The sequence below is a fragment of the Theropithecus gelada genome, chromosome 4 (genome assembly GCF_003255815.1).
Source record: "Theropithecus gelada isolate Dixy chromosome 4, Tgel_1.0, whole genome shotgun sequence".
In the NCBI taxonomy this organism is placed as follows: Eukaryota; Metazoa; Chordata; class Mammalia; order Primates; family Cercopithecidae; genus Theropithecus; species Theropithecus gelada.
The window spans coordinates 41939629-41958300 of NC_037671.1; the positions used below are offsets into that span (position 1 = coordinate 41939629).

At 37.8% G+C, this 18672-nt stretch overlaps 1 protein-coding gene across 3 annotated transcripts in view; it reads right to left on the reverse strand.

Moving 5' to 3' along the window:
• Nucleotides 1–18672, reverse strand: part of KIF6 (kinesin family member 6) — a 375342-nt gene that overhangs the window by 261437 nt on the left and 95233 nt on the right. For all 3 annotated transcript variants that reach the window (XM_025382856.1, XM_025382857.1, XM_025382858.1), the window contains exon 6: nt 3917–4046. In XM_025382856.1, the coding sequence (XP_025238641.1) occupies nt 3917–4046 (130 nt within the window). The remainder of the gene's footprint in view (nt 1–3916; nt 4047–18672) is intronic.

Sequence of the window (18672 nt, forward strand, 5' to 3'; positions counted from 1 at the left end):
CTGACAGTTCACATGGGAAAGGAAGCCAGGCGGAAAGCAAGAAAGCTGCCCACCCAGGGGACCCCGGACTTTCCCAACGTCGGCACTGAGTGTTCCTTTCTCACCAAAGGTCCCCTGCAAGCAGTTTCACAGCAAATGTTTATACCAGATATAGCATATTATTGCTCCAGAATCCATCCAGGTCAGTAACTACACCAGGTAATACCTATATAAGAAATTATATGCTAGACCCCTCGGACACAGTATTCACTTCCTACAGCTGCAGTACACAGTACAACAAACTGCTGAACAGGACAAAGTTCCAGCCCTCATGGGGTCAACAAATCAATCAGACCTACCCTAACACTTCAAGAGAGAAACAAATAGAAGACACGAACAAAAACAGAAAATGCAAATGGCCAATAAAGATATAAAAGAATTTGGTAATCAAAATGCAAATTAAAACAAGATTTCTTTTTTTTGTCTACCAAACTGGCAGAATTTTCAAATGTTGTTGTGTTGACAAGGATGCAGAATATAGACCTGCTTGTTGTTTTTTTTTTCTCTGGGAGTGGGTTTCAACCAGCTTTCTTAAGGGTGAAGCCCAGACTGCTCCCAAATCTAGCCTAAGCACATTTAAAATGCTAAAATACATATTCCTGGGCTCCACATGGAAGAGATTCTGAATCATCAACCAGAAATTTAATCCAAGAAACTGCATCATTTAACTACCACAGAGTATTCTAATGCAGGTTTTCCTAGAACCATACTTGGACACAGAGTGCCCTAGACCATGGGTAGGACTATGCCTTCAAGGTAGGGGCAAATGGTCCTATCTATGGCACTATGCATGGCCTGATCACCGAATGCAGACTGCTTTCTTCAATTAGATTTGATGACTTGATAGAAATATTTCAGCTATAAGACAAAAAAGTACCAAGTTATACTCGCTACTGGTGGACCGGATGCTGGGTCACACACAGTTCAGCTTTTATAATATTTATTCTCGTTGGCCCAGCAATTCAACTTAAAAAAAAATTTATCCTAGGGACATAATCAGGTTTTATTCAAAACACTGGTAGGATTGCTGAAATTACTTAAGAGTTCTGAATAAATAAGAAGAGGCTGAAGCCACTCTTAATAACTTTTCCTTAAAACGCTGGCTATGGGTAAAGAACATGAAAGGAAAGAGCACTCCACTTTGTGTCCCACTTATTCAGACTTTGTTTTGCAAATGTTTTCTGGTTACCAAGGCAACTTCTGGATTCCTCTGTGTAAATGGGAAATTGGGAACTTCGTTTTTTAAAAAAATGATTCGTTTGTTCTTTTTATCCTGGTAAGCTCATTCTGTGCTGACAAATTGCATTCTGACAGTTAGGTTGTAATCCAAAACATGCTTTTTTAGAAGACTGTGAATAATAAGGAATTTCTAGGGGTTGACAGTTACTCTTCATTTATATTTTTATGTATTTGCTTTCATTGCATTCAAGGTATAAACTAAGGTGCTAAATATTGGGTATAATTTTAAAATAATTTAGAAATATATAACATGTCTACAACAATGGCAAGACTTTTACTAAGCAGGCTCTCATTATAACATGGTAATTATTATTACTAAAGAAAAGATAAAAGCAAGTACAGAAGCAACCAAAACCTATTAGACTTGGTTTTTTAAAGAAATCAATGCATTTAAAGAAATGCACAACCCCCATTATTAGGATTGGACTTCTTCAGGTTTCAGCTATTTATAATATTAAACACTCATCAGTAAGTAATAGGAAAAGACCTGGAATTCTGGCTGGGTGCGGTGGTTCACACCTGTAATTCCAGCATTTGGGAGGCTGAGGTGGGCAGACCACTTGAGGCCAGGAGTTCTAGAACAGCCTGGCTAACATGGTGAAACCCTGTCTCTACCAAAAATACAAAAAAACTAGCCAGGTGTGGTGGCACATGACTGTAGTCCCAGCTACTTGGGAGGCTGAGGCACAAGAATGGCTTGAACCTGGAAGGCAGAGGCTTCAGTGAGCCATCACACCACAGCACTCCAGCTTAGGCAACAGAGCGAGACTCTGTCTCAAAAAATAAAAAATTAAAAGAAATTAAAAAAAAAAGACTTGGAATTTTGTAAGGTGGTAAGACAGGTAAGTTTCACAAAGGAAGTTCCTTAAAATTTTACAAAACCACAGCCCAAAGCCATGTAGTTAGCTAAAGTTCATGTATAACTTTGAAAGAGCAAATGGCCAAGCTTTTAACCTACTGGAGGTCATGGTGGAACAGGTTAAGGGCCTTTCCATAACCCACTGAAGGTGAGGGAAAGTAATCGGCAAGGATGAGGCCTGTATTTCTCTAGGGATGGATCACCTCTGAAAGAAAGTCAGTTAGCACTGAGGCAGCAACAGGCTCCTCTACTTGTTTTCCTTATAGCAGTTTACGAATCTATTTTTTCTCTTTTTCAGAAGCATTGGTGGACAGGACCCATTTTTATTCTGTATCTCCTGGTTTGCTGTTTATTAAACTATATATGGAGGAAAAGGATTTAGTGGAGCATGCTAAATCCTTTGTCATCATATGCCCTAATTCTTACTCAACCTTTATTCCTTAATCTTCGATTATTATGACAAATAAGAGCATCACAAATGATCAAATGGGCAAAATATTGGAGTACCAAGCACAAATACAAATTTGTAAAGCAAAACAAAATATTCTGAAATTTAAAACTATGTGAATGTTGTTTCAGATAAAAATAACAATTTAAGCATCCTTAAATCCATATATATGGCACATAAACTCAACCTTTATAAGTTAACTAGTCTATTGAAAAGTATTGATGCAAAACTGGTAAACAACTGTGACAAAAACAAAAACTAAGGGTCCAAAATAATAACAGATATCAATGCCATGCTTTCACTGTCTGAATTTGGTTTGTATTGGTCTATCTTGCATCTAAGGTGGGGTATTCCAGAGGGCAGACATGGGGCTGATGGAGCTTTTTCTTGGACTACTTATCCTTTTAGCTTACTATCCCTACCTAATACTTGTGATCAGAGACAAGGTAAAATATAGAACTCTGGAAGGGTGGTTTAAAAAGAAAATGCCCGTGAAAACAGTAAGCTGTCATTTGGGGAACTGTTCCCACACCGCTACCACCACCACCATCCCATTCCCTTCACCACAGTGTAGCTGGATGAGAGCTTCATAACCCTCCATCTGCAATCAGAAACCAGTTACAATTTGGGCCCCTGACCAAGCTGGGTCAATCCTAGCTCCTGCATAGAATTCTCAGGTAAAACAGGAACTCAGTTAAATTTGAATGTCAGATTAACAATCAATAATTTTTAATATAAGTATGTTCCAAATGTTGCACTGAGATATATACACTATGGTGGTGTTCCCAGATACGCCAACAATAGCTGCAAATGCATAGAGCGCTCCCTATGTTCAATGCATTGTTCTATGTACTTTATAAATATTAACCCACTAACTAAATGAAAATATATGGATATGTAAATACATGCTAACATATGGATGATTTCAGGTTAGGAAAATGGACTATTTTTAAATTTTAGAAAATACGCAAAACTTCCTATAACTAGGACATGTAATAAGTTGTCATTAATGTACAAACCAATTTGTATAAAACTTAGAAATATAAAAATAAAAACTAAAAGGTAGATACACTGAAGTAGAAAAAGCAGTGGACTGAGAATATAGGGGTCTAGATTTCTGTTCCTGCTCATTAGCTAGCTGGGTGACCTTGGGAAAGTCTCCTCACTTCTCTAGATCTGGGCTTCTTTATCTGCATGTGAGGTTTGGTCGAAATTATTTTTAAGGTCATTGTTGCCCCTAAACGTCTATAATAGCCTTTTTTTTCCACCTTGGCTTCAGATACTATATCCTACAATGTTGAAAAAACAGCTTGCAGAGAGAAGTTTATTACCTCTGCAATCATTCGGTTGGTGTCTCCTAAAAAAAGCAAATTCAGAGCTTCTTCCTCTGTGGTTGCCTGATGGAGAGTCAAGTTTTTCAGGTGAATGTTCTGATCAGGGTCCTCCAGTACTGTCACTTTCCTAGGCAAATGGGAAGCAAGAAAACAAGATACTGCTGAGAATGAAAAGAACCTGAAGTCTTCCCTACAGGCTTTTAAAAAGCTGTATAGTATGACGTCTTGAACTTATAAAACCAAATAACACACAAGATACCAGACAGCACTGGATTAGAATCAAACACTGACATTCCCTTGACAGTACTATCAAATAGCTTTGAGACTGAAAAATATATTACAAGCTCCTGATTTAAAGCCACCTGTCATTGTAATAATCAGATCGCTAAATCATCTTAGAATGCATATTCTTATTGAATTAAAAATACAAACAGATAATAATTTTCTACCTACGTATCAGGAAACTAGGCCATATTTTTTTCTGTAGCATGATTCAGTTTCTTACATAGGCAGTGAACTCATTCCTTTGTTCAATTTCATATCACTTTCAATTTACATGACATTTCAAACTGGTTCACTTACCAACTTAAACATGATGAAAATTGAGGCATCTGTCATCCTTCTAGGAGTTATTCCCTTATCAAGTTTTCTCATCAAGGTGAATAAAAAGTTTTCAAGAAGTCTTATAATAAATATTTAGCTTGCCATTATTATTTTAATGCCTGTCAAATCCGTTTCTTGATCCTTTTTCATTTACAACATACCTTTTCCTTCCATTACATCCTTTTAGTCGGAGCCTTAGATCTGGAATTACATTCATCTATTACAACTACCTTAATGGGCATCCTGATGCCAAGACCGTTTCCTCCCAGGTGAATCCTAACCCTGTTTCCAGAGTTGGCTTGTCAATACTCTCCCTAAAGTCCTTTCAGGACTTTCTGCAATGGAACAAAATTTGGCTCAACTCCTCATACTCTGCTTTACAGGCCTACAGATTTGAGCCATAAAGTTACTAAAGAGAGTTCCTTTCTACCTCTTAAATTTTGCCATCTTGATTTTCTTAAGAATTGTTAAGGAAAGGAAATATTATTATTCACAAGTATTGCCAAAGAGTATCTCAGGTATCTTCACTTGTTGAAAACATTTGGAATTGATGACACGAAGTAAATGTTGGCACCATCCAGCACTACTTTTCCTTTAAAAGAAAAACTAGCAGATGGACATATGTAATTTTCTTTTTTATAAAAACTTATTTAGAATATCTTTAAAATCAAGATTTTGCAAGTATCATAATTTTTTTCATCTTTCCCTTTTGTAAGAAAGTTATCTGGACTTTCATATGTAATTTGTGGGCACTTAAAATCCTAATGGCAGGAAGAAAATGTAGCTCTACCAGCACATCTGTGACCAATATGTCACTAATAATGTCCTCCTTTGCCAAGTTTTAGACTCCTTTTTGTTTCCTTCAACAATACCAGCAAAAATGGAAAAAGATATTTTCTCTTAATGAAAACAAGTGTAATTTATTTATTTTTCAACAAGACTCTTAAGTGAGCTTATTAAAAATGCTTGGAAAAGAGAAAGGCATTTGAATTGAATTGAAATGGATGAGTTGTATTCTATTTTTAAAAACTCCCTTTATTCCTTAAACTTTATTTCCACCCTGATTTTTCTGAAGTGCTCAAGAAGATTTGGCTAAATTAAATCCCTAGAGACACAGAAGTAATGATTCTTCCTAAACCGACAGATTCTGGGACTTATAGGTGAAAGAAGTTAAGGAATATTGGAAGATAAAGTAACAAAATAAATAATGAGATGGTATATTAAAAGTGAGAAAAGGGCTAGGTGCAGTGGCCCAAGCTTGTAATCCCAGCACTTTGGACACTGAGGTGGGAGGATGGCTTGAGTCCAGGAATTCAAGGCTGCAGTGAGCTATGATTGTACCACTGCCCTCCAGTCTGGGAGACAGAGCGAGGCCTTGCTTAAAAAAAAAAAGAAAAAGAAAAAAAGAAAAGATGAGAGTTCTGCCTTTGTCATCATGTAGTCAAAAATGAATTCTCTAACTCTGAGGCAAAGTCACCTGTGATACACTTTGAAAGACCAAGACAGATACAATACTATTCTTGTGCAAGTTTGGAAAAGGGAGAGATGGGGTAGCAGGAAACAATTCAAAGGTGGTGTATACACTCGTTAGGCACTAAATGTATGTCAGGCACTTGCCTTATTTCATTTAATCCAGGTGTTCCCAAAAGGAACTATCTGTGGATACACATACCCACCCCCACCCTCCCCCCACTCTCTCCAGACCCCCATACACAGCACTGCTGCTTAGATCCCATCCTAAGAGATTCTGATTGGATTGGTCCAGGGTATGGTCTGGGTATTAGAATTTGTAAAAGTCGCAAGTGATTCTCGTGTACAGCCAAGGGTGAGAGCCACTGACTTCATCTTTAATATCCCTTCTAGTAGACACGTGGAGAGGAGGTTTCTGATTTTTTATCTTTACTTTCCATCTAGTTCCACTTCATACTCAAAGGGTAAAATTACTAATTTTCTTGGTTGTATAATAGCTGAAGAAGCTGATGAATCACATCTACTAATAGGTAAGGTCACCGAAAATTTTAAAAGGACTGTCTTTCCAGAGGAAGTTTCTTTTCTACTTCCCTGACCACGCAGCTGGTGGGTATACTAAGCCACACAACATTAACCACACAGTAACTAACGCTCAACTGGGAATTACGGGTCTCCCTAAACATCCAAGGGGTTTATATCATTACCGAATCAAAAACTGTAAGTAATAGTAAGGACACCTAATACCTATATATCTCACCATTACTTCACTGAAACAGCAAATGCAGAGAACAAGCAAGTATGGAATTCTAAACATGCACATTTATTAGACAACTTTATTTGGGTCACTGATTTAGGATTATATTTACATAGAATAATTACATGCATAAGGTAAAAAGGGTTAAACGTGATCAGTGATATTTGGCTAAGCTACTTTTTTCTTCTAAATCACTCAGAGCCTTTGATCTCCAATGTAGCTACTTCAGAACTATTACACTTCCACATTTACTTCCAGGTGCTCGTCCAGCTTTGTCACAAAATACACTTTGTACATGCCCTTGGCGTTTCTTCGTAGAACTTTCGACTATCCTTTGTAACCCAGCCCTATGCATTAATATAATGTGTTTCTCACTATTTTCTGATTTCTTGACCATGGAGGTTTTGAAAAGTAAATTAAAAGGCAGGTTAGAGTTTTCTTTCATGGGCTTCCCCCTGCTTAGGGCTCATTTGTGGGCACGCTATAAAAGAGTCCATCCTTCTGGAATCTTTGAAACACAACTTTCCCTCACCAATAAGGGTCTCTTCTTGCCAGTTTTCAGATTCTTTTCTGATTTCTGCCCAATCCCTTGGGCATGATGCTTTGGACTTTCCCATATTGCCCTGCCTGCCCCCATTGAAAATCCTTTTTGCACTAAGTCTTGCAGCCAGTGCGTCAGCCCCACCTACGTTCATGCCTTTGCTCACAGAAACCCAGCCTAAGCCATGCCCTGGGCACTACCTATTGCCTGGGAGAGGTAGTTGCAGAATGAGGGTGTTTTAAATTCTACTGCCAATGAAATGGTTTTTCAAAGTTGAAGGAAATAAGGACCATTACAAAAAGTTTCTCATCAAGTTCCTTCCTTTCCTGGCCCTTTCTTTCCCTCTGTCCCTCACAAATCAATAGCTATTTCCTGAATCCTTAGTCTACCACTTGGTTCTGACTATAATTTTCATGGGTTTGAAAGAGGGCTTTATTAGAGTTTCTTAAATAAACATTCTAATTCCAAGATGGAAACCCCCAAACTATTTATTTGATTTTTTTTTCAACAGGCCTGTGAACAGTTTTCCCTACAAAATGTTTCTATAATATTTAGATTTCAAGTGAAAAGTCACTGATAGCCTTAACTTGGATACCTAAGTGGAAAAGTTCTGCTAAGTGTACTCAGCCTGCTTAATGATGGGGAAGAAGCAAGCTTTGTGTTTTCTCTCTAAACAGAGAATCTTTTCCATTTGGCTAAGTAGTTGGAATTTGTAGGCGCTTTTTAACTGACTGAAACACATATAAAGAGCAATGGGCAGGCTCTTGTTCTCAGTAGTGGAAGCTATCAGTGAAAGAATCCTCCCCACTCGACACCCTACCTCCACATTTCAGCACCACCAACTTGCTGAACAGGAACTTACTGGGCATTACTGCAATGAACATGGTTTCTAATGTTCATGTTATATATAAGTGTTGCCATGATGATTTCTATTCTTTATCTACTTGCAAATGTCCCATATGATGGTATAGGTCATGTACTACACAATGGCGCCATGTCTGAGGGGGTGCTATTCACATCATGGGTTTGTACACTTATCATGACAAGTGTCTGTCATAAGGCAATGAAGAGCCTCCTAACAAAATCAGCATACTGCAACACTTTTCCAATAGATGGCAGGGGTGCCTTTTAATAAGTCACATAAAGGTGACTTGAGGTCATACAGACTAGAGGCCACTCTGTCTAGACACCGTGACCTCGAGCAATGTCAAGGGCAGGTGGGCCTCATGACAACGGGTGGGGGTGCACCAGGCTCTTCTAAATAACTAGATATGTTTCACATGTTGTAAACATAGTCCCAACACAAGTCACTTAAATAAAGAGAGCATTGTTTGTCAGTTCTCAATATCCTTTTTTTTTTTTTTTTCACCCCAACAGATTTTCTCAGAAGCTCTTTATGGTGAAAGTTTAGGGAAAAAGAGAGATGTAAAGTTTTAGGAAAACTATGTAAGGCGACCCCTCCTTTCTGCATTTAAACAATTTCAAAGGTAGATTTTCTTTCGACTGATTGCAACTTTCTAAAGAGTTTCCTCTTATAAAATGTAAATACTTGAAATATGTTTCTTGGGAAAGTTTCATGAACCTGCAACACATTTTTGTGTTGGTGTTGACCTAGACAAAATGGGCTACAAGCAATGGACGTTTTCTCTAACCATTAGTGAGATATTTCGAAAGCTCTTTCTAGTAGCTTGAAAACCGTATCTTTTCTTTGTAGTTTTATCTAACATCATATCTTTTCAGTGACAATGAAGAATATAGCTGATCACATGACATTTGTAAACTAAAAATAAAATCCTAAGCCCCTCAACCAAGTGAATGGACCCCCTTTTGGCCAAGGGGACCCCAGAAAATCTGACAAACTGAATTCCCAGCCATGACAGGAAAGGCAGTTGGACACGCCTCATTATGCACTCTGCCTTTTGAAGTTTCGGCACAACTTGCCAGCATTAATGTTAAAACAGAGATCACAAGACTCATAGAACAAACTTTTTGTGACAATAAGACACCAAATTATAAACAAGGCCCAAGGCCATGCCAGACTAGTGTTAAGTCACACTCTACAAACCATAAAATCTAATTAAAAGGTTTTTAAAAATTAACCCAATATAATGTGGCTTGTTTTCCAACCTGACTCTGATGTAGCATCATAGCACAGATAACAGACGCCCCCAGTCTCAACTTCAGCATTCCTTTGTATACTTACTTCAAGTCTTTAGACAAAGCTTAACTCTTTCAACCAATTGCCAACCAAAGAATCCCTAAAACCCAACTCTGACTTTTAAGTCCCTCCTTTGAGACATTCTACCTTTTCATACTGAACCAATGTATGCTTTTTATACGTTGATTTATGATTTTATAATTCCTGTCTTTCCAAAATGCACAAAACCAATCTGTAACCAGATCGCTCAAAATAAACCTCTTTTTATTTTATTTTTATTGGCTCAAAATAAACTTCTTTAAAATGTTTTACAGAGTTTCCTTTTTCTGTTAACACGTTTTAGAAACTAAGTTAGTTAATATAATCTGCAACCTACAACACCAAGTTCTAACTTCTTAAAAAGAGGAATATAGTACACTAACAAATAAAACACTTTATCAGAAGAAGTTCAAACTCGGCACTGCCAAATATTCTGAGTAATTCTTGTGATAATTTTTTCTCTTGCTATCCATATTAATTTCTTTTATTTCAAACTGGCAAATATCTCCTCTAAATATTATCATTTTTACTTCTAATTGACCTTTATTGCTAAATAATAATGTTATTAGACTTGGACTTTTATAAGTCTGAATTCCCAAAGATCTTAACCAACCTCCTAAGGTTATCCTGCTACCACAAGTCTGCCATTTCAGAAGTGCAGGTAATCTGTATACGATTTCTTCCCTGTGTGAAGAGGGACAGAATTGAAATGACCAATGGATAAAGTCATTTAATGTAATGTATCCAACAAGGCTCAAGGGTGCATGGTAACAATGAGGAACTATCTGCACACTTTCCAGAAGCGTCTGCTGCTTACTGTGCTCATATGCTTCAATATGCCATGAAAATGAACATCACCAAAGGGACTCAGGACATAACTGGAAGCTGTTGGCCACTGCTATGGACACGTGAAGCCCGAACAAGAATGATCTATGATCAGCAAAGATAGGACCATACTAGGTGCAATTAATGTATAGGAGAACCAGGAGAACCAACACTTTCTCAGGGGCGATTGCACTCATTTACTTATTAGTCACTATAATTTAATCATTTCACTAAGATTTAGCACAAATATGAAACATTATGTTATTTCCATTTTCTTTTTTCAAAATAATCCCCAAATATGATAAAGTTTTAGATGGCTAATAACTTGATAAGAATATCTTTCTGTATTATGTTAATCTAACCAAACTATTCCATGCCCTAAAAATATCACTTCACAACCATCAATGGCGCCCAAATCTAATTTATTGAAACATGGTTTATCATACACTTAGCTATGACCTGCCAGACATCAGTATTTGCATGCTCTTCCAAAAGTGAATATTTTAGATAATCAAAAAACTGTGCTTGTTACACTAGTATTCCTTGCTAATTTCTAACAACATTCAGCTGTATCACATTCCTTCTGATGCTCCAGGCTTACAAATAACCCATCATTTAATGAAATGCCTTGTTTGGCCTAATTCCATATAGTAATTATAGAACAGTGCACTAAAATTTATTTTCTTTAGAGCTACCAACTTTTTTTCAAAGAAAATTTTCTCCTGTTTTTACTAATACTTGCTTTCTTATTCAGATTTTATAGTGGTAGTAATACAAATTATGTGCTCAAGTTTTCCACATTTGGGAAACCTATAAAAATAGATACATCTAGAAGCAATGGATTTGTAATTCTGGAAAATGATAGCATTTCCTCTGCCAGGTAAATAGCTTTATACACCTCTTAGTTTATGATACAACATTTTACAAATTCTGAATTTATTTACTTTTATTTTCATTTTAACATAGTCTGTTATTTTTCCAACTATAAGCATAATACATGCTTCTTGTGAAAAAGTATGAAAGTAGAAAGAACCAAGAAAGCAGAGCCTCATCACAAGGACAATGTGGTATGTTAATATATTGCCTTAATTTTCTTACACACATTTTGCAGATCGCTATAAAATTATAAATGTATGCATGTTACTCTCTTTTGATCACCCCTCAACATTTCATTTATTTATTTATTTATTTATTTAATTTATTTTTTTATTTTGAGGCAGAGTCTTGCACTGTTGCCCAGGCTGAAGTGCAGTGGCACGATCTTGGCTCATTGCAATCGCCACCTCCCAGGTTCAAGCCATTTTCCTGCCTCAGCCTCCCGAGTAGCTGAGATTACAGGTGCCCACCATTGCGCCCAGCTAATTTTTATATTTTTAGTAGAGACAGGGTTTTGCCATGTTAGCCATGCTGGTCTCAAACTCCTGACCTCAGGTGATTTGCCCACCTTGGCCACCCACAGTGCTGGGATTATAGGTGTGAGCCACCACACCCAGCCTACAACATTTTTTAAATAGTTACACAATATTTTAGGGTTAGGATACATTAATGAAATTTTTTAACCATTCTTTTATGAGAATTTGTTGTTTCCAATTTAAGGCTGTTTTAAATAACATGGTAAGATATAGATAGATATAGATATAGATATAGATATAGATATAGATATAGATATAGATATAGATATATACACACACACATCTTCACTGTATCAATAAATATCTGATCCTGAAGCTTTTGAAATAATTCATATTTTCTCCTTAGGGAAGATTTCTGGGGGTGACATTACAAGATCAAAAGTTATGAACAGCTTTCAGGCTCTCATCATGCCTGGGAGGCCTATAGCACCCTGTGTGGAATGGACAAACCTGGGCTGAGATTCTGGCCCCACCCCATGTGCTAACGGTAAGTCTTTGGCATCTTAGGAACTCTCGTTGCATCTCTGTCTCCTCTATAAACTGAGGACAACATCACCTCTACAGTGGACTGTTGAGAAAAGAATCATGTATTTAAGTTCCTTGTTCATTGCTGTGCCCCAGGCCTAAAAGGACAACTGGTATATGTTTGATGCACAATAATATATTGGATGAATGAATGAATGTGCTTAGTAGTGTATGTTGCACATTAAAATCCAATAACTAGTAGCTTCCTTGAAGGTAGGCAGTAAAATGGTTTCCAAAAATGTTATACTGATTTACATTCCTACTGCATGAGAGTGCCTGTTTCACTATTATTTTAATAACACTGAACATTAGTTTTTAAATTTTTGCTAATATTTTAGGTTAAAATGTTCTGTTTAATTTACATTCTTTTAATGGTTAATGAAATTGAACCTATTTTCACCAGGCATGGTGGCTCATGCCTGTAATCCCAGCACTTTGGGAGGCCGAGGCAGGTGGATCACCTGAGGTCAGGAGTTCGAGATCAGCCTGGCCAACATGGTGAAACACCATCTCTATTAAAAATTCCAAAAATTAGCCGGGTGTGGTGGTGGGCGCCTGTAATCCCAGCTACTTGGGAGGCTGAGGCAGGAGAATCGCTTGAACCCAGAGGTGGAGGTTGCACAGAGCCAAGATCACACCACTGCACTCCAGCCTGAGCAACAAAAGTGAAAATCCAGCTCAAAAAAAAAGAAAGAAACTGAACCTATTTCCATCTGTTTGTTTTGTCTTTTGTCTACTTATTTGGGGTACTTAAATGCCTGAGCTCTTTATATATAAAACCTTTTGTTTCTTATATTTATTATGCAAATTTTATATGTGCTTGCTTTTTAACTTTGACGTATTAGAAATTTTGTTTTAACATATAAAAGTTTAAACTGTTATAATGTATGAATCTTTTATTTCTGTCATTTTTAAGCTTAAAGTCCTTCCAAATTAACAGAGTATATAAAAATTCACTTTTCTTCTACTCTTTTGGGATATGAGTTGATGGAATGAAATGAGGGCTCTAAATGGATTTTTTCCTCTCCATCAATGATTGTGTGGGTCATGATGCAGGCTGCCTGTATGGGATCTGTCCTCCCCTTCTCCCTAACTATTAGGCTTTGATTTTGTTCAGGGAATTATTTAAAAACACTAGACTTTCCCAGACTCTCTTGCAACTAGGGCTGCCCAGATCACAAAATTCTGGTCAGTGACAAAGAAGTGAAAGTCATTGGATGGAGCTTCCTGAACATGAGCAGCCTCAGGCAGCAGGTGCCTGTTTCCTTCCAGAAATGTGCACGAGATGCTGGAGGTAAGGCAGCCATTTTGCATGATGACTAAAGCTGCCCACTAAGAATGGCTGTGCAGACTGATGGAAGGAAGCCCTGAAGGCATCCTGGAGCTTCCACAGCAACCCTCCCTGCCTATTTTTAGAATCTTTAAGGTGCGGTGGTGTGGGAGAGGTGAGGCTTGGGGTGTGGCAAGGAACAGACTATTTGCTTAAGCCATTGTAAGTTAGGCTGCTACTATCTGCAGTTGTTAATTTACTAACACAAATGTCCAGTACTGGTGACTGAAGAATTCTTCCCTCTACCTACATTAAATGATTACATGGTATAGAATATGATTCTGGGTTAATCTGTTTGCTTTTCTTCGTCTATTTAATTTAGAATTAGTATAACATGGTTTCATTATTAGAATTTTTACTTAATTTGAACAGATAGTGTCATTAATTTTATCTCACTTCTCTACTTTTTGAAAATTTCTTTGTTCTTCTTGGTTGTCTATCCTTTCAGATAAACTCTGGAATCATATATATGTTCTTTAAAGCCTCTGTGATTTTGTTTGGAATGTCATTGAACCTGTGCATTAATATGAGGATACCCCTTTTAGATATTCATACTGCACACTCAGAAACAGATTAATAATTATCTATTTTCAAGTCTTCTTTTACTTTCACAGAAAAACGTACTGTCTTGTTCACAAAGTTCTTGAACATTTCCTGAGCATTTTACCTTCTTTTTCTATTGTAAAAGAGATCTATTTAGCCATTATTTTTCTAAATGGATTATTCCTAGAGCTTGCTTCTTAGATTGAGTTAGATAAATACTAATAGATAATAGCTGGCCAGTTGGTCTGAATACCATCAGTCTTATCTGTTTCACAGTAACTAACTTTCATTTTGTAGAACATCTTCAACTACCTTAGAATTCAATATAAAAACACAAAGCCAATTCCAATTAACTGCAGAATCACACATAGGCTAACTGCTATGGAAGTTCCAGAGCAGGGAGATTCATATACTGCCTGTGACCTTCATCACCTGACCCAGACAACTGCTCCAGCCGACTGATGTAATCTCTTCACTTCCCTCACCTAGACTTCATTCTAAAGGTTCTTCCCATGTGTCCCCTCTCTCAGACCAGCTCAGCTCTGCTCCCACCTCCGCAGCACTGTCAGCTCTTGGCTCAGTCAGAACTTGCCATACGTCAGAAAAATAAGAAACCATTGAGGGTTGTGGGAGCAGAGATGGGAGTGTTAAAAGTGGCCTGAGTAGGTAGTGACAGGAAACAACTGGCTGAAGTGAGCTCCTTTTAGGAGACGACTGCAGCTCTAAATCTTGTGTATGCTCTTTTCGCATGTACATACATTATTAGTGGGAAAGTCGAGTGTGGTGCAGAAGCCTCTTCAGGTGTTTCATGTGTATATTCCATTTTCCAACTAAATGGTAAGTTAACGGAAGAGACGAATACAGCTTAAATTCTTTATAATATAAATTAAACTCAAAAGAGCTAATTGAGATTCTTGCAATATGGTAAATTGTTGGTATACATGGTATTAACACTCTCAAAAGGTTGTAATAATTTTTTTCTCTATTAGTTGAGCTATAATAGATGTGTTTCTAAATCCTGTACATTTTTCTAAAGAACAGAATAAAGTGATTAAGCAAGCTTAGAATCATTCAAAACTGTTCAAATAATCCCAAGGTTTTACTTTATATCCTGAAAATTGAGAATAGACTCTGAAAATGACGTCCTATCAGAATAAATCAATTCATAAAGCAATTGTGGAGACTAACAGGAAAATATGTCAAAGCAAAACAAATCCATACTAATATACAGTTTAGAATGTGTATTTCACCTCTTAATGGCTGAAGAAAGTGTATGCATTTGTTTATACACAAAGTACAAGGAAAATGGAATAGACTGAGGTGACAGTGTTTTTCCTGTCATTAATTAATCTCATGTCACTAAAATCTCTAAATATCACAGATATATTTCTACATTCCAGATATACGAGTGAAAACACTGAAGCTGTTTCTTCCCATCCATCTATGCGTCACTTATCAGGCAATGGTTGGTGAAAGCCAACATTCCTATTATATGGACTAAATGTTTGTGTCCCCTTCAAATTCATATGTTGAAGTCCTAACTCCCAATGTGATGATATTTAGAGGTGGGGCTTTTGAGAGGTAATTTGGTTTAAATGAGTCAGGAGGGTGGGGTCCCAATCACATGATGGTATTAGTATCCTTATAACAAGAGCTCTCTCTCTCTCTTCCCACCAGGTGAGAAGGCAACAGTCTGCAAGCTAGGAAGATAGCCCTCACCAGACACCAAATCTGCCAGCACCTTGCTCTTGGACTTCCCAGCCTCCAGAACTGTGAAAAGTAAGTGTCTGTTGTTTAAGTTACCCAGTCCATGGTATTTTGTTATGGCAACCCAAGCTGACTAAGAAAACCTCCTAATTGTCTAAGACATTTCTGATATTGAGAACAATCTCCTTCAACTGGCTATTGAGAGTAGAGGAAGAAAGCTTTCCCCCTTGTTATTACTCTAGTAGGTTGGGCTAGACTTTGTGTGGAATTATGTCATTTTCAGGCTAGAAGGGCTTTCTATTCCCTTCATCATGATCACTGGCAGTGTTTCAGTTCTCAAGGTACACAGTCCCTGGCCAAGACATAGAGTAGGAGTTAACATCACTGGTCACTAGTTACTCATATCATCCTACAGGAAAGCACCGCCAACTCCTCAAGAGGCTGCCATTCCAGCTGTGTCAGTAATTAACTCAATTTAAGAAAAGACTGGAGTTAGCTTTAACTTTGAGATCTATGCTTATAGGCCTAGGAGTCCCCTAAAATCCCCATAGAAGCCAGAAAAAAGTAACACAAATGAAACATGTAATGCAAAAGGTAGTAGTAGGAACCGAAGGATGTATGCCTTATCTAAAAGCACTAAGTAAAAACATTTTAAACACAAAATGTGTAGGCCAAACAAAACAGGTTTAGGCCTGATGCAAGGACGGTCCAAAGTGTACGGGGGACGACTGGCTTCCAAAAGGACAGAGCTCCTGAGACTAGAGGAAAGTAGGTAAGTGAGAAAAAGGGTGACAGGCAGGAAGTTGGGGAAATTAATGTTTGACAGTTTCCATATTCTTTCTGAGATAGGGATACAATGGGTTTCAAAGAGATTTGGGGCAGGGAGTAGTTGACCAAAGAGATGAACATCTGATAAAATCATTGTGAGGATGGGAACAAAAAGCACCAGGCACCTCAATGTGTTGCTCAGCAGGCTGAGGGCCCAGCTGAGGTCGGAGACCATAATGTGGTGGAGTCTACTCCAGTCTTCTCTGAACCCCCAGGTTGAAATCAGTTTCCTCTCTTCTGCCCCCACAGAATCTAGGGCATTTTGTCACTTACTATGCACAACTGAAATGATCAGTTTATGAGTCTGTTCTATTAGAACCAGAGCCCTTTGAGGCCAAGAACATTTACTTTCAGACTTTTGCAGAGAGTCTGACAAGCACCAGATGCGGCTGAAATGGACAAGCTTTGGCTCACTCGGACCGACACAAGTGGCTCTGGAGGCCTAAAGAAACCTAGAAACCGCAGTCTGCTCAGAGTTCAGGTGGAATACTGGGATATGACATGGATCTCTTAGGAAAGAACATCAGCACCCCCAGCTCTGATGTTTAATGGAACAGGGTTAATATCCTGGTTCTAGCTCTTAGCAGACATGAAATCTTGGGGAAACATCACACAATCTCTGTGAACCTTAGTTGTGTCAACCATAAAACATGGATTATAATACCTACTTCCTTAAATGAGATAATGTATGCACAGTCTTTAGCATAAAAACTGTCATAAAATAAGTGCTCAATAAATACTGATTCGCTATCCTCTTTGGAGAGATTTTCCTGGTATTTCAGAAAACAACTTCCCCTAGGTGGATGAGGGAAGGGATTAAGGCAAACCTCCTGCATTAGAATCACCTGGGATGTTTATTCAACCATATGTGAATTTTCTGGGGATGGAAGCCAGGAATTAGCATTTTTAACAATCATCCCAGGTGATTCTTACACTTAGTTAAATTTCAAGCCACTGGATTATGATGCCTTCCAATTTTGTTCCTTTGTTTTTTACTCCCGCTGTCACCTAAGTAGTCCTAGTAACTTCCCACAATGCTCTGACTCTTGTCCACCTCATTCCAGTCCTACACATTACTAACTGATTTTTCTTCCTAAAAGGCAGTTCCAATTATGCTATGTCCTGGAATCAAAATCTCCAAGGGCTACACCTTGCCTGCCAAATCCTTGCATTTATACCTTGCCAGTCTTAATGCTCCTGCCTACTCCCTTACTGGGTTCCAGTCAAACAGGTCTACTGTCACAGAACAAGCCCTATGCTTCAACTTCTCTATCTTTGTTTCCACACAAAAGCGACACTGCACTGCCCCAAGTCCTACCCCTTCCCTCAAGGATGATTTCATCTGCCATCTTCCCTATGAATCTTTGCCTGATCTCTTGCATTGATGTGATTTCTTTCTCCTGTGAGCTCTTGTCATTTTTTTTTTTTTGGCTCTCTTACAATGATTTTCATATTCCACCTTATGCTATTTTATACTAGCTTTATCCTCTCTGCTATGAGTTCCAGGGAAACAGGGACTACGTTAGCAAACATGGTGCCTACCACAATGTCTGGAACAAAGTTGGGTCTCAACAAATGTTTGCTGAATACATGAATGAATTCACATGACTAGACTGTAAGCCATGAGAGCAGAGACTGTGCATTAATTTTTTTATAACTCCTGCATCACTTAGCAGTGTTTTCTATCCAGTAGGTATTAGAAATGTGGTGACTTAAATGTAACATTTGGAGACATTTTCCCCTTTGATGACAAATTATTCAAAAAATACAACACAGCCAAGATTTCAATACTGAATGTTGGAGTTTACTGGCTCCTTTTTATAGTAATAACCATGACAATCGTAGAATCTTAAATTGAATATGCTTCCCTATTTAGGAATACTAAAATTATACTAAAGTAAGGTGACTATTTTCTCTACAGCTAAGACCAACAGTTATCCTGTTTTACTTCATGAGACAAACTTAGATTCTAACTATATTCCTTTTATAGCATGTGACATAAGAAGCTTTCAAAAATA